Genomic DNA, 17,304 nt, shown 5'->3' with positions numbered 1-17,304 from the left:
TCTGAAGAAAATGGTCTTGTGACTGCACAGTTCATCCAATCTTCAATGTAAACAAACAGGTGCAGTAAACAACTGGTATCACACATGAGCAACATCCTGCAGAGGACTGAGAAAGAGCACTTGCTAAGACTAGGAGTAAGACCACTGTAGGTCACAAGATGGAACATCTGAAAGGACAGTTACAGTGTTACCTGTTCTCATTGCCTAGAAAGAGCATGGAAATGTGTTGGCTCCATATCCCAGTGCCCTGGTCATCCAACAAGAACTAATACGAGCAACCTAATTTGGAAGACTGCAGACTGAGAGAATGCAAGAGTGAGCATATATGCATGCTTGCACTTGCAAGTAGTTTTAGTTAATAAATTTTAGTTAATAAATTTTGCCTTGTAATGACTTACTTAATCAAGGTGCAATAAATATTTACAAGTAGAACTATTGTCATCAGTTACTATACTTGAAAGAGACTGTGGAACAAGAGAAGTAAGATAACTTTCCTGACTTTATATATTCATGAGTCACTGTCAGCAGCAAGGAAGATCAAGATGTTTTGTGGGATGAACTAGATGTCTTCAAAGACTTGAGTAACAGAAGAAGGATAATATCTGATACTATGAGAGACATGCATGTCCTTAATAACAAGGGTTTTTTTTCAAATACAGAAATAGGTTAGGAAAAAACTTACTTGACCCAATTAATCACAAGGTGATGATGTAAGAAACAAAATGCTACTGTAAACATAAATCCTATTCTAGACTATTTCAGAATACTGATTTCCAGTAGCCATAAAATTGTCATTGGTGCTGCTGGTGCATCAGTTCTTTTCACAGGATTTTTTTTTTTAAAAAAAAGACTGATTAAAACTTAATTATGTATTGAGAAGGGTGGCAAGGGTACTAAAGGAAATGAAAAAGCCATAGCATACACGTGAGATAATTTTTTTTTTTTTTTTATCTGGACACATGAAGACTGAAAAGAAAGTGACTTTTCTCTAAATGTGAAGGAGACAGGAACAAGCCATGAACATATGAAGCAGAAAAACAAATGTGGTCGTTGCAGGTGGAATTCGATCAGTAGAAAAGATCTGGATGGAAATAAATCCCAGAATGCTCCCACCTGAACAACACCCCATCAAACAGCCTCAAGTGCAACAGAGCTACAGAAGACGTTGGGGTTTGTTGGTTTCTCTGGGCTTGGCTTCCACAGACCAGCCAGGGCACAGCCAAAGCGGGCAGCAGCGCTCCCAAAGCCGAGAGCCGGCCTGCCCAGCCACAGGAGAGAACAAGCGACCCTCGGGACGAGTTTGGATGGCCCTGACTGGGACGGCAGCTGGCCCCGGTTTGGCGAGACTGTGAGTCGCGGCTCCAGATCGCGGCCGGGCGGGGGACAGGACGATGCCATGGACAGGCGGGGAAGCCTCCGTCGCCCCCTCCCCACTCCGGGGGTCTCCGCTCCGGGCCGCGGCCGCAGCGATCCGGCCCCGCGGAGCCCCCGCCCCGCTTTGTGCTGCTGCTCGCACTTTGCAGGCGCGGCGGGTCTGGGAATCCTGAGCGCCTGAGGCAGCCTCGCCTCCTCCTCCTCCTCCTCCTCCTCCTCCTTCTTCTCCACCTCCTCCTCCTCCGGAGTCGGGCGCATGATGGCGGCAGCCGCCGTAGCGGAGGTGAGCAGCGCCGGCAGCGGCAGCAGCGATACCTCCAGCACGGGAGAGGAGGAGAGGATGAGGCGTCTCTTCCAGACTTGCGACGGCGATGGGGATGGCTTCATCAGCAGGTAGCGACAGCGGGAAGCGGCTCTCTGCCGGTACGGAGCCGTCCCGTCCTTTTCCCCCGTCCCCGTCCTCCATCGTCTCAACTTCTCGGCGAGTTGGAGCAGTTGCGGGAGCGCAGCCCCGCCGGACCCCCTGCGCCCCGCGGCTCCATCGATGCGCGGCATCGGAGCGGGGGGCTCGGGAGCGGGGCTCCTACCAGGGCGTCGGCACCCAGAGCTTTTCGGGACGGTGGGCAAAGACCGCCCAGAGGACTTCCACGTCCACCGGGTCTGAAAAGCGACACCTCCTAACCCGGGTGTCCTTTATTACCTTATGCCGGGGGCAGGTGTTTTTTCCAAGCAAACTCGCGAAGCTGGTCATAGGTAATCTGGCAGAAAACTCGTACTTCGTCTCTCGGGTCGTCTAATTTTGTTGATACGTTTTTATCAATATACGTGTTATACAATTTCATTTAAATTCCTCTGTTGGTCCCCATTGCGTTTGACGAGTGTCACCCACACTGACCGATTTAGGAAGGAGTGAGCTTGTACATCCCGTAATGGAATGTTTACACATCTGGAAGCACCGACAGTGTGTTTTGATCAGGAGTAGGTTTTGTGGGAATTGTATTTCTGAGGCCAGTCCTCTGCTCTCATGCTGTTCTTTGAAAAATGCTGAGCTTCCAAAAACGTTATTTGCCAGAGGTGGGGGAAACCTGTTTTTTCAAAATGAAACGTATACTAGTTGCAATTAGTAACTGCCTCTACAGAACTTAGTGAAGGAATTTCTAAGTCTGTCATCTAATCTATAACCTAAAAATATGACCCTGCAGAAAGGCTAAGTAAACTTGAATCCCCACTACCATCTCTTTGGAGCCAGAAAGTTGTTGAAAATCTGTAATAACTGGCAGTCACTTTGAAAATAAAGTTTGAGGGCTGTGATATTTCTTATCTAAACAGCTCCCTGAACACTCTGCCCCCCCTCCCCCCCCAGTCTAATGATTATTTTGACAGTTGTGGTTTTGAAATATAAACTTTGAAAATGTATACTTTCCGACCAGTGTGCTAAGACTGCTTCTTTTCATTTGTTTACAGTCTTCATGGAATTCATTCTGATGTCTGAAAACTTAGGATGTTAACTTAAAATGTACAGTCCCACTCACTGATCTGTGCTGTGATGCTTTTCTGCAATGTAAACTCAATGGACATCTGTATATTTATAATTTAAAGACCTTACTGAGGGAATGTTAATGTTTTAGTGTTTCATATGGGCAGTTGAGAGATACTGCTATGACACAAGCCACTCATTTGTGATCAACTTTTCCACATTTCCTAAGTTTTGTTCCACATTTGTATTCTGTATATTTCAAAATGGGTGTTTCAGTGTGTTACTTTAACTTTGCTGTTTGAAAACTTTGAAAATCTGGGAAATGTGACTAGGGACATTGGATTTCAGCAGGAAATGGAAGTAAGGCCCAGAGGATAGTGGTTGAAAGTCCATCAGGAGATGGTGGGTTTGTTGTTAAAGGTTGCAAATACTTTGCTTGAAGGGAGTTGTGCCTCCAAGGTAGAACTGGTATGGCTTTTATCAGAGAACATTGTGTTATAAATTACCGTCTTCCTTTAAATCTCCATATGTGTGAGAAAGTAGCAAATTAATATTTAACAAATTATCTTGAGGGAGTAGAGTACTTTTCTTTCCTTCATTAGATAGTCTGGATAATCAGTTGTGTAAATGGATGCCTTTCTTGCTTTGCATAGTGACTCAATTTCCCCTATAATCTGTGTTATGGTAATGGTTTATGCAGGAGGAGACTTGCCCAGTGGTTTTGGATGTATTTATAGTATGTACCACCACAGACATAGCATAGCCTCCCTGTTAAAAGTGTAGCTACTGGGGTTTTGTTCTTATTTAGAGCCCTAATGTTTGGGTAGTTGCACCTATTTTAATGCAACAAATTAAAGACAAGAAAGTTACAGCTGCTTTTACGCTAATCTTGCCATTCTGTGCATACTGTTTGTCTCGCTTATGCTGTTTGTTTGTTTGGGGGTTCTTTGTCTCATACAGGTCAGTTGCTTGATTTTCCTGTTCCTTGTTGCCCTTCTTTCTTTGACTTTCCTTTGCTAATCCTTGAGGGCAACTATTTCTTTTGCCTTCCTTGTAGCCCCAGTAGAGGTGGTAGACTGACTTTTGCCTGTTACTTTGTTTTTTACAGCAGGTTAAACATAGCAATAAATGCCTGGGCATCTGTATAAAGAGCTGAAAACACAGAAGCCAGCACTGTAAAATCAGCTGTTTCCGTGTGGACTAGAACTGATCTGTAGCCTCTTACTAGCTTGAGCCTCTTTCGGAACTTACTTATTTTCAATGCAATGGAATTGCAAAAATTTGCAGCTTTGCAGCTGTTACTGAGCATAAATTGTCATATCATCAAAAATTAGTATTCCTTCTCTTCTGCTTGCAGGGTTAAAGCTTGGTCAGTTATTTCTTTGCATAACACATGCAGCAGTTTTTTCCTAAGATTTCTTTCTTTCTGACTCCAGAGCTGTTATGGAAAAAGAGATCCTTATACTTGCAGCAAAGGCAGGCATTTTGTATGCGTTTTTATTTAGTTCGTATTGCATGGGGAAAAGAGATATTTGCATTCCTAATGAAGTAACATGGTGTCTCAGCTGTGGAAATGCTTTATTGTGCATAAAACTGTAATAAAGCTTTTCACATAATGACAGGGAAGTAAAGGCACAGATGGAGAGGAGGAGCATGCCCTGAGACACTGATTAATTTTCAGGCCCTAAATAGTTAGGATAATATCAAAACAATAAAATCATAATTTAGCATGTACCATTGGTGGTTATAACCCAGAAGATGCTGAACCATGGGATATGAAATGCTAAGTATTGCATTTACATGTGCATAGTGAAATTTTACAGGATTTAGCTAGAAAAAAGTACTAAGAAAACACAAGAGTTTTAATTTGTCAGTTTGTACTGAAATGGTTCTTTCTTTTGGGGCTAGTATTTGTTACTTAATTATTTTAATGTCTTGCAAATGTTTGGCATTCTTCTGATGCTTCCACAACAAGAAGTAACTTCTCAAAAGCCAGCCAACTAACCAAATGAAAAATCCATTCCCGCTCAAAAAAACCCAACTGCAAAGCAGTCCATGGTTAAGACTAGAATGCTTGAAATCATCTGGATGAGCCTTGCTAAGAGCAAAAAGCCTTAAACACTCTTTACAGCAGAAATTTGGGTTTTTTGCATCTGCAACTGGATTGTGGTGTTACTAACAAAAAGCACTTAACTGAAAAAAAACCCACCCAGTAATTGTTTTTCATTGTTTTGGGTTTTATTCTGTTTGCTTTGGAAATTCTCAGAATCTGGTGTTACAGTTATAAATATTTTCAGCTTCAGAGGGTTGGTGGACTGGGGAGGACACCTGTGCTTTTGTTGGGGTTTTTTTGTGATGCTTGCATATGTGGCCTTGGATGATGCTGAGTTTTTATGGGTGACAGGCTAGATTAATGTCTTCTTCAGAAACTTAATTACCTTGTAGCTTTATTATATGTGGATTGTACTGCAATTCTATTCAGGACATAATGAATATCATCCTTACTGCAGAAGTCACTAAATCCAGATAATTCTATTCTAACGCTGCAAAGTCTAAATAAAGAAACTTTGAATCTGCAGGAAATACTTTTGCTTCAAAATATGAAGGTATGAACTATGGAAATAATGGGTGAAAAAAATGAAATTCATTATTAAGTTACAAATATGCTAGTTTTCAATGTCTTACAGAAAATGTGTGGTAAAAGTAGAGTAAGTTGTTAAAGAACACATAAACTTACTAACTGTGTATTGAGCATGTACAACCTGTTAAAAGGACATGCTGAGTGACTGAGCCTTCACTAGGCCTTCACAGAAGCATTTAAAAGGAACTTCTTGGAATTGATTTGTTGCTTTGGGAGCTCAAAACCTTTATAAGGACAAGCTGATACTTTCCTTTTTAATGAGCTGTGGTAGTAAGGCATTCCCAGATTTCCTGGGAGTACATTTTGGCATCCCCCTCAATGTTGCTGCATGGAGTGGTTGGAGAAAATACAGTGTTTTCAAAAGAGAAATTATGTATCTATTCATTGTGTCTTCTAAGGGAGGAGATTTGTGTTTCTATGTTCTCTGGTACTCTTTTCCTGAGTGGTTACCATTTCATTTAAACTTTTTTTTTTTTTTTTTTTTGAGGTGCTTGATTTTGCTAATATGCTTGAACTTCTATGCTTAACATAAAAAAACAAAAACAAAACCAAAAACCAACCAACCAAAAAAAAAAAAAAACCACAAAAGAAAACTTAAGCACAAAATGACCTGTTAAACGGAAGAGCAAAATTAAAATGGGTTGTCTGTGACCAGCGAAGTTACCAATGGTTGTAAAAGAAGCGTTTACCTCACAGAATAAGCACTTAGGAGCCATGCAAATATGTTCACTCAGGATCTTTGAAAACTTACTTTGGGCATGAGTTAATATTCTGCATGTAGATGCTTCCTAGCAAGACTTTGCTTAGCCTTTGGCCTTACTCTGGCTCTTCTTATAGCTGGGCTATTCTTACAGAGCTAGAAAAGTTCTTAGACCCCCAGTACAGGATTTTTTTCTCAACTTGAGGTCTGGACTATTGGCTCTATGCTTTCTTTAACCCTACTCAGTTTTAGAAATTCCACCAGAAAACCCAAACCAAAACAAATAAAAAACCCCACAAAACCTAGAACTAAAACAACAACCAAAAAACTCACACCAATCAACCATGTAAAAAGAGCCCCCACTTTGGTACAGCAGACTTTGTCCTTGCATTTGTTTTTCAGTTTGTCTTAAAAACAGTTTCAGGTCCCCCATTCTGTTTCTAGGCTTAATTTTATTTTCCATCTATCTCCATTTGGAGGTTGTCATGGAGTTTGTGATCCATGTAACTGAAGGAGTTCTTTTATAGGGATACAGCATGATATTTACTGTATGCCAAGTAGGATGGTGACTGGAAGCACTGTGCTGTTTTTCAAATTATTGTAGTCTGTTGTCTCTGTTTCTCCTGAGACTTGCCTTAGTCAATGACTAATTCCACAGTTGTATAGAATTTTGCGGGCCTTAGTCTAACTTAATCTTCCACAGGTCGTCTCAGAGCATCATAACCAAAAAAGGAATAAGTTATGGGGAAAATCAGGAGGGCGGATGTAGATGAAAAGCCAGAGAGACACCTTGCATGATTAGTTTGTTCTGAAATAAAAATATCCCTTTGTTAAATATTGTGTCTAGAAAGCATACCAAAGATCAACATTCATTAAAGGATTATTTATTTTCCAAGTCTGTATTTGTTACAGCTAATACACAGAGGAATATATTCAAACTTGCATTTTCTGAACCTAACATACTTTTAAATGAGTTAGTGATCCAGTTCTTATGTAAATATTAGACTCCTGAAGGATATTTTAGTTGGAACTGTTAATATTTGAAGTTAGTAAAGTTACTTGATGTGTTTTCTATAGATTGCATTTTTCTTTCCTCATTGGCATTAATAATCTGGTATATGTACTTAAGTATATATCTCATGCTTGTTGTTACATACATGTTGTTACTCTTTCTTAGTTAGGAACTTGTTGTCCAGGGAGTTTGTAATGTGGAAAAACTGAGCAAACGGTGAGTCAGTCAAGAATATAAATATTAAACTTTTTGATCCCTTTGAAAGTTACCACCCAGCTGACTGCCAGGTGTTGTATTTCTTATCTTTATTAATTTTTTATTAAATTTTATTAAGTTCTTAATTAATTTGTGTTAATTGTTTATTGGGGCTGTTGCAAATACTATGTTCTTTGAGTTATTACTGTAAGAGAATTCAACCTCTCTTTAAAGTCAGTACTTTCCCTTTTGTAGCCCTAGAGGGGAAAAGAAGTTAAATTGGACTTTTTTTTGCCTTGTGTTTTCTTGAGTTTCTTTGTGGCAAATCTGAAAGATTGTAACTTTACTACTACACTCCATTACTCACCTCTCAAGTGTGACTGGGGGGCAGGGGCCTTCATAGGATGCTTTGGTACCTGGCTTTTCTAGCATATCCATAGCCCTAGGTTTATAACATGGACACCACAGATGGCTGTTCTAGCAGTATGATTGGACTACAGTAAATATTTGATTTTGTCTTATTCATGTGTGATTGCATCTTCTGGTTATGGCAGACAAGGCAGTTAGCATCCTCCTTAACCACTGTGGGTTAGCTCCTGTTGCTAAGGAGCAGCTTTCTGTATGTTTTCAGAAATAATTTGCCCAAACCTGTTCTTTGAAATTAATGGATGGGTTGACTGTTTTGGGAGGCACTTGGATGAAAGAAGAGTTCCAGCAGTGAGTGCTTAATTTATTTGTATTTATTGTTTGAGGATGTCACACACGAGTATTTCGCTGGTAGTTGTGGATGGATTCCAAAATTATTTTTTAAATGTCTTTGATTTTGGCTGCTGGGGTAGGGTAGTGAGTACTTGAAATTGATTCAAGCAACAGGTGATACATGTTTTGATAGGGAGTATAGGACTCTCACAAAATACTTGCCTTTCTTGCAAATGTGCAGCCCTAAGCAAAGTACCTGCACTCCTTATGCAATGAACTGTGAAAAGTTAAGTGAAGGGTTTCATGGGGGTTTTTAAGTCAACCTGTGCTGCCAGATAAGTTCCTCTGCTCTGTGTGGTACTGAAGTTTTGCTGTGTCTGCTCTAGAATTCGTTCAAAGAGTCACCCCAGCTGAACACTAACTCAGTGAGAAATATTTCTTTCCATCATGGTCAATTGATAGTTGTGACTTGTTCTATGGCTCTGCGACTTTCAGTGTTGGCACGAGATGATGGAAGGGGGTAAGAAACTTGAGCTTGGCATTTACTTGTGATCCCTCTGGTTATGTGTGCTTGATTTTTAAATGCGGTTCACCCAAAGAAGAAATCTTTCAACTAAGAAATCTCTCTAAAAGTTAATTCATGGACATAAAAATGGCATTGTTATCAGAAGTGTAAAAGCACAACAGAGGTTTTATTTAGACTCCTGATATCTCAGCTGGTAAATGAAAGATATTAACAAGGCTAGTGTTGCGCTTAATTGGGTGCTGACCAAAGGATGGGCTTCAAATGGCATCTGGAGGAAAAGTTATGGTGTGGATACATGGATTTTCAAATCCACCTTATTTTTTCTGTGAATGTTCACATGCATCTTTTAGAATAAATAGTACATATGTGGAATTCACCATAGCAGAGTGACTGTTTGTATGCATTGACCTTCTGTGTTAATTAACATCACTGTAATGATCTGTAATGATTAATTGTAATCAGCATGTTCAATGTCTCCTTTCGTCTGAGAGTTTTTCTGCAGCAGTACTTTCTTGTATTTAATAGAACCAAACAGTATTTATGTAGTATTAGAAGTTATCCAATTAAATTCCTTAGGTAATTTTTAAGGGTAAATCAGGTAACAGACACCTCTGAAAGAAAACTGTGCTCCTGGTAGTTCCTAACCCTGTGTCAGTCTGTGGGTTGAATTGATAGATACTGTGTATCAGCGGTATTTGAGACTATTGAGCAGCACAAAAGAAAGCACAGACTGGCAGAGATTCTATTGACAAGTTCTGCTTCCCTGTTAGTAAATGGACCTTTGTTTGCCTGCATCAGTTCTGTCTCCTGAGAGCTTTAGCCAAAACCAGACACACTGTTCTCATAGGTCATGAGGTGCAGTTTGCGTTAACAGTTCGGTGAAGGCAATCAGAGTACAAAATTAGGGCTACTTCTAATGAGTAGAATGTGCCTTTTTTGTGCCATCTATAAAATACATTTCCATTCTGGAAGTTCCTACCACAGACTGGCAGTTTTATCCATATCTCGTATGAAATGGGGGACACATTCCCCTCCTCCCATCCCTCACCCCCACCCCGGGGTGGGAAGTATTGACTGTGGAAGGAACTTTCCCCCTGCTTTCCCAGAGGAAGGAGTGGTGGTGTAGGCTGCATGCTTAGAATAGTACTGTGAGAGGTAGCCAAGGCAGGACAGAGCTGTGAAGTAAAAGCTTAGCCTGTTGAATTATGAATAAAAAATACAGGGTTTAGGGGCTGTTTGGCTGTTAACCTTGTCTTTTTCCTGCTGCTGCTCAGCATAGTGGAACTGGGTCAAGTTGCAAGTTAATTATGAACAGGCACTGTAATATGCAAAGCAGAAAATGAGACTAGCAGGGAGTTTGAAGTGTAACATAAAATTGTCCCACAGTATGGAAAAAGTAACAGCAAAAAACAGAAAAGAGGGAACCAAGTGAACTGTTGGTGACTGATACTCAGCAGTGTGACATGTTTTCTCTTTTCAGTTTGTTGGTTTTTTTCTACACTGAAAATAACAAGTATAGTGAAATGGTTCCTGCAAATAGGACTTGTAACAAATACTTTGGAAGGGAGGGAGAAGAAAGAAACTAGAGAGTACTTAGGTTTGTTTTAATAAGTTGTACTGGAAAATCTTAATGTTAAGATTCCTAAAGATGACTTCAGAACTCTTTTGCTATTTTTCTTCCTTGAGCTCTTTTAAAAGATAGAAGTAACAGAAAATGGGGAAAAGATAAAATATGCTTCTTTTCTATAAAAATGTGGTGAAATTGGAATCAGTCTACAGACAACTGGCTGAATGTGGACTTGTTAAGAAAAAGCTATGTCAAACCCATTTAACGTTTCTTAGATCTAGTGAGAGAAGTTGGTGGTAGAAGTGCAACAAGGTATGCCTTCTGTCTTGTCTTTATTAAAGCTTACAATGTTGTTTTATGACACTTGTAGGCAAGCCAAGGAAATAGAGTAAGGGAGAGAATTTGGTTTGAGGCTTTTTTCAAGCTATGCTTGGAGATCATTAGATACCAAGGCTTTGTTTTCCAAATAAAATACTGTATCAAATTGAAATCAGAAGAATGGTTTGGACCAGATCAGTATTATTAAAAAATAATGATGTGGATCACATGATAATGAGTTAACTTTCTTAAATTTGAGATGACACTAAGCTAAGGAAAATTGGAGACATGCTGGGGGATAAGAGGCACAATTGGTGCTGACAGATGAAGATATTGCTTGAAAAAAATCAAGTGAGATAAAGTGGGAATACATAGATGATAGCACATTCGGTGGTGCAAATACAGGATGAATGATTGAAGAAAGTCTTCTGAGATTTATAGTGGGTGTCAAGTTAAATTTGAATTAACAGAGCCATGCTGTTGTAGAACAGGACTTATGCTTTCAACTTTTTGTCAGCTTTTCAGTGTGTGTTTTAAACTGGTGTCTAGTTTTGTGTGTCATCATCCATCAGGCTTGTGGACCATTTAAAGAAAGACAAGAGCAGCTCACTGAAGATGATTAGAGGTGCAGAAAGTGGGGTTCTCTACTCAAATGGAGGTGGAACATCTGATGATAGGTTTTAAATATGTAGGGGCTATTTTTCTTATCCACTGTGATGGCAGAAAACAGACTCTTAACTCCCTTTCTGAAGTAACAATCTGAATTGTAGTTGGGCAATTTTAAATTAGGAAACTTTCAGGAGAGAACAGTAAAGCACTAGGACAGAGCACAAATGGTCATTATGGCATTCTTAAAAAAAACAACTTAGACACCCATCCATGAAGGATGACACAGGTATGTTTTTTCGTGTCATTGAGTACAGTATTGGATAATTTTCCTTTGCAGTCCTCTCCATGATTTTATTATGTGCTGTATTTCTGTGGGGTGACATTTAATCACATAATGCTTGTTCAGTTGACCTACATGATTCTGAAAATGGACTTCTGCACTACTCTTCTTCAGATTTAAAATTCAACTAAAACTTAATTGATTTTCCTTCATCTTTCCATTCAGTTTCCCAGAAGAGACTCCTACCACCTTCCTTCCTTCTAAACTATTTCCTAAAGCTTTTCTGACTCTACTTCTCTTTGATCTGTAATAGCAGCTGCACCCTGTTTTTCGACTATGCCATACTGGGAGAATAGATAATATCTGAGGTTGTAGGAATAGCTTTCCTTGAGAGTAGTTGGAAGCAGTAAAGTGTTCCTTGTGCAGAAGTTAATAATTTCTGTACTTTAAAAATGCTAGCATGGTGTGGCCAGTGCTACATTCCTGTGTTCTCTCCTTTCTTATCCAGGCTAATTTCTCCCTGTGAATGTGGCCACCTCATTTAGTTCTGCGGCACTTCTCTTGTTTTGTGTTTGTGCAGTTTTTTTGAGTCTGATATATTTTCTACTCTGGTAGGACTTGATTGCCTGTCTTCCTCTGTTTAAGAGGTTATCTGCAGAGTTTTACAGTCTGTCTCTTGTGCTTGCAGGATAATCAAGCAAATGTGCAAATCCTATATAGTGCCACATAGACTTCAAGTATACAGAACTCACTGGTTATGGAATAAATACCTCTTTGTGGAGCTGTAGTCTGGTTCAGTGACCTTTTTCTTCCCATTTGCTTTTAACATCATGCTTACGCTTTGCTTTCATTCCCTCATATTTGAGGGCAAAAATAGAAAAAAAATCCTGTAAAACTAGCAAGTGTCAATCAGTGCTCTTATGTCTTCTCAGGTTTTCATGTAGTGTGAAAAAACATGTAGCGTCAGTTCCCTTCCTGTTCACAATGAGATGTTAAAACTGAAGCCTCAGTGTGAGTTTTCCAATCCCAGTATAAACAGTATTGCTGCTCAGCATTTTAACAAGTGTGTCCAGCTAATGTTCCTGTTCTGCATCCTGTCCTGCATCATGTTATTCATGTTTTGCCAAAGACATCAGTCTGTTGAAATCAGTAGTTGAAAATGGCTCGTTTACAGCTTTTGCCTTGTGCTGACAATATATTTGATGCACAGAATATAGGGAGTATTGGGACAGCCGTAAGGAAATTGAACTTTAGATAAAAAAAGAACAATTATTCTAAAAAAGTGTTTGTGAGTGTAGATTACACTACAAAGTACTCTACTACTGGGAAGTAAAACCAAAGATAATACTCTTGAACCAAAATGCATTTTGTTTGTCAGTGTTTTGACTATTCTAAATACACACATAAGAAATTAATTGTTTACGCGTCAGTTTATCAGTCTTTCTATGTATGAACAGTAGTGGTGATCATGAATGCAATTTACTAAACTGAAATTAGAACTGAGGGCCTTCTTCACTAACAGTAACTGTCAGGCAGATGTACTGTTGCAGGAAGCTTGTAGCTCTTAATTTTTTGCTCTTTCTTCAGGACATTCAGGTAGCAGTAGGTGGAAAAGTCCAGCACTTCTGAAGTTGTCGTGAATATTACTTCAGCAGATTTACCTTCAGTCTTGCCCTACCACTTCCTTTGAAAGGTAATGTGGAAATGATGAATTAGTCTTGTCAGGATGATCTACACCTGACATAGTAACAGCTTCCATATTGTTAAACCATCAAAATTCGTAATAATTGAGGGAATTTGTATGTGAAACAGTCTGAAGATGTAACTGTTCAGACTGTGATAACAGTTATTAAATCTTATGTTTCTGAGTCTAAACTGACTAGAGGAATGGATTTCTCTTTTTATGGTCTTTGCTGGTTCTAGAAATTATTTCTTCAGAAAAGCATGCCAAGTAAGAACTACTGTGGATGATTGTTCCCTTTCCTAGTCTACCAGACTGCTCTATCTAGTCACATTTCCTGAACTGTTTTTTTTTTTTCTGTTTTGTAAAGTCAAAACGTCTCTTAGGCCCTAGGTGGAATGCAAAACTACATAAATTCATCTATTTAGCACCACATGTAGGTGAGAATTGTTTTAATCATGTTTTACAGACAGCAGTGGAAATAGTCATTTAGTCCAGTAACCTTCAAAAGTGATCTCTATAGCTGGGTGCTTACCTCAAGATGCTTTGTTTACCAAAGATCATAACGTAATACATGGGGCTTCCATAAGACACACTTGTCTGTGGTTTGTGCATTCTCTGTATATCAGATGGTTTCGGAATTATTGTTACCTCTGTTCGTACAGATTGAGAAATATGCATTTTGTACAGCCTGCCTCATGCAGTGCTTGGAACCCCTTATCAAACCACTTCTTTCCCTATCTAAGATTCTCGTAGAAGTTACTCGGAGCAAAAGGTAGCCTTTTGGAAGGCTTTGTGAGCCTTTTGGAAGGTTCTGACTGAAGATGAACATAGTTCTGGGATGATTTCCAGGATTGTTTGCCTGGGGTTGTTCATAGAAAAGACAAAGCTAAAGGGCTGATGTGATTCTGTGATTTAAACAGTCAAGGGTTTGACTTGCTGTGAGAGTCAGAGCAGATGGAGTAGTGGGTGCTCTGGAGATTGGTGGCTACACCAGAGACCTAAGTTAAACACTCTCCTACTGAGGATAAAAATGATCTATATGGAGTGATTTCAGTCCATATTTTAGATCATCAACTTCTTATTGCCTCTGAGTGCTCCATTAGACAAGCAGTCAGTTTTAGGTTAGTCCTTTTCAAATAAGATTCCTGTTTATTTACAGTATTGATCTAGAAGTGACTCATAACACAACTGCATGGAACAGGTTTTCTAACATTTTTTATTTACTGCACTGGCTCCTAGGAAACTTGGCTGCATCTTTAATTTTGACTTCTCTCTTCAGAAGTATTTGTGCATCTATACTGAAAGTTGCATAGGCAAAGATTCAATGTCTCCCAGCAAAATACCAATACTTTTTAATAGCCAAAAATTTAAGTACTTCTAAGTAAAATATACAGTTTCTTTTGGTACTGGAATCATCCTTACCAAATTTCCTTTATAAATTTGGTAGAATATTAGAGGGAAAAAAACCAGGAAAGTTTCTCCACTGGTTCTGTTCAGTCTCAGAGCCAACACTTTGAAGGTACTGTGCAGCATCCTTATGCTTACGTAGGCGGTTCCTTGTGCTTTACCAAAGCAATAATCAGAACAAGGTAAAAGTAAGTACAGCAGGGAATATGGAATAAAGAAAAAGACTATATTATTGTTTTGTTGTGTAGCAGAAATTTCAGTCATTTTAGTTTTGCTTTTTCATTTATACAAAAAAACCCAACCAAGCACCAACCAACTGTTCTTTGTAATTACAGGTTGCATGGTGTGCTCTGAGGAAATAAAATCTATTTTCAGTAGTGCTTGTAGTCCTCAGTTACTCGAGTAGTTTCAATTTTACTGGGTTTTGAAATTCATTGCGTCTTTTCTTATGCTGCTGTATGTGCCGTTGTACTTTAAGGGTTGGACTTGATGATGTTAGAGGTCCTTTCCAACCCATCTGATTCTATGATTCTGTGATTCTGTGTTGCTTCAGGCAATGTCCTCAGGCTGCAAATGCTACAAATGATAGTCAGTTTGTATTTGTGTAACAGGAGAGAAAAATTCCACCTTTAGACTGTCAGGAACCGGATACAGATTTGGACATGTCCTTCTGGGCTGTATTGAGATGGAGGCTTACAGTTGTCAAGAGCAGGGTAGTGTAATGTGCCACAGCCTCCTACCATCCCAGGAAAAGGATAGTTCTTCTGGGGCCTGGGCAGCAAACCTGTGTCCTGGAATGCCCTGGCAGAATCACTCTGCACTGCTTCTCCTGAAACTTGTTTCAACATTAGCACATGGAGTCCCTCCATCTGCACAGCTCTATCTGATCTGTGGCAATAGAACGCATAAAGACATTGCTTAGTTTTATTTGTCATTACCTGTGTAAAAACCTAAATGCACTGTCATTCTTATTTTCCTTTGCAATACCCTCGTGAGATTGTATTGTTGCTTTAATTTTTAAAAATGGGGAACTAAGCCATGAAGATTATTTATTCATTGATCAGATTCAAAGCTAAGAGCAAAACTCTGACCAAAAAATTAACTGAAAGTAGTAATAGCTTATATTTGACTTATGTAATGTAAATTAGTTCTCCTATAATAAAGTTTCTTCTGATAAGTAGAAATTTTGTTACTTAGTTTTTTTTTTGTGGGGCTTGTTCATTGGTTTTTCTAAAATACATGGTCATAATGTAAATTTTAGTGTCATGCTCCAGTTTTACTGTAACTCTGACAAAGATTTTTTTTCAGCAGCTCTGGAATTTCTGCATGGAAGAGACTTACAGAGTTCCACATAATTTGCAACTTCTTTCTGTAGAATAGATGGACCTTGATTATGATAATATGTGACTTCAGTGAAACTGTTCATGCAAGAACTCCAAATATTTCACTATATCATGTTTTCATAGAAACCTTCTGAATTATGCTCTGATATTAGTAATGAAATAATGATACTACTAAATATGCTAATAATTGACATAACATTGACATTTCCTTCACCTTCCTCCTACAGAAAGATTTTGTGCAACATAAAAATAAGGAATATGTTTTTAAGATTCTTAAAAGAAACCAGAACACAGAAACATATTATTTGTGGTATAAATCGGTGTGGTAGTGTTATGCAACCTAATTCAAAAAACATTTCAGAAAAGGATGGCAGGAAAGAAACAGTTACATGCGGGAGTGGCGAAGTAGTAGTAATTTTTAAAAATTTTTCAAATCAGAGAGAATAGGGCACCAAGAAGGTTTTGATAGTGTAGAGTAGCTGTTGCTTCAGATCTGAATTGGTTTGCTCACATTTCATTTAGAATTCACTTAGTTGTAATTTGATAAGTAGTATCTGTCATCATTCATTTGTTGGAGAAGTTGTTTCAAGATCTCTTCCCATTCCTCTTCCTCTCTACAGTGAGCTAGGGCTAGCTGGGAGAGGAACAGGAGAAAAAAAAGTGTGAAAGAAGGTCTTTTGAGTCTCTATTTTGGTGGCTCAGTCTCTCTGAATAGCAGCAGAATGAGGCAGTCTATGAACTTCGTCTCCTGTTTATGTTAACTGAGCATCTGGGAAGGGCAGAAGATATCTGTATAGTCAGGAAGATTCTTTGATCTTGCAGAGCTCTGTTTGCCTAAGAACAGCAATGAGGTTTTTAGTGGTTTACATTTTGAAGAAAAAGACAGTATCACTGTCTGAGGGGTTGATTTAATCTCTGATGAAGCGACTGAGGAATTTCACTGAACTACAGACCTGCCACTGTTAAAGAATGTCAGGTGTTAGACTGTCTAATAATGCACTTACCTCCAGATCCAATTAAAACCTTCTTTCCTTTTCCATGAGTAGACTTGTTAATAGTTATTCACCTTTGTTTATTTAGTTATCAACTTCTAATTCGTGACCATATTTTTACCAACTGTTACTTTCAAAGTACTTTATTGTACCTCAGCTTTGAAAAAGAAAAAAAGGCAAAGTGGTGAGGAATAAATCCTTCAGAGTATTTTTTGACGATACTAGTGTTACACTGCAAATTAAGTCTAAGGTATGTTCTTAAGGTTCTTGTCTATGTTGTCTTCACATAAAATAAAAATTGGCATTGGTCATAGTGTTGCTGGCTTTTTTTTTTTTTTTGGCTACATTAGTATGTTTATGATTATTTGCATGCATCTCTCCTAAAAGCACAGTGTCTAAATTTGTCAGTGTATCATATGCTGAAAGTATCTTCCATGTTCATTTGGTTTCAGCTGTATTTTGGCCACTTGATTCAGTGCA

At 38.8% G+C, this 17,304-nt stretch overlaps 1 protein-coding gene across 2 annotated transcripts in view; it reads left to right on the top strand.

The window, feature by feature from the left end:
• The first annotated feature begins 1,630 nt into the window (after positions 1-1,630).
• Positions 1,631-17,304, top strand: part of MCC (MCC regulator of WNT signaling pathway) — a 193,743-nt gene continuing 178,069 nt past the window's right edge. Inside the window, exon 1 of one of the 2 annotated variants that reach the window (XM_050328372.1) lies at positions 1,631-1,767. In XM_050328372.1, coding sequence (XP_050184329.1) covers positions 1,631-1,767 — 137 coding nt within the window. The remainder of the gene's footprint in view (positions 1,768-17,304) is intronic. The other variant, XM_050328373.1, reaches the window with a different exon arrangement.

The sequence above is a fragment of the Myiozetetes cayanensis genome, unplaced genomic scaffold (genome assembly GCF_022539395.1).
Source record: "Myiozetetes cayanensis isolate MyiCay16 unplaced genomic scaffold, myiCay2020 scf4, whole genome shotgun sequence".
NCBI lineage: Eukaryota > Metazoa > Chordata > Aves > Passeriformes > Tyrannidae > Myiozetetes > Myiozetetes cayanensis.
The sequence above is the reverse complement of the archived record's forward strand: the minus strand, read 5'-3'. Positions and strand labels throughout refer to the sequence as shown.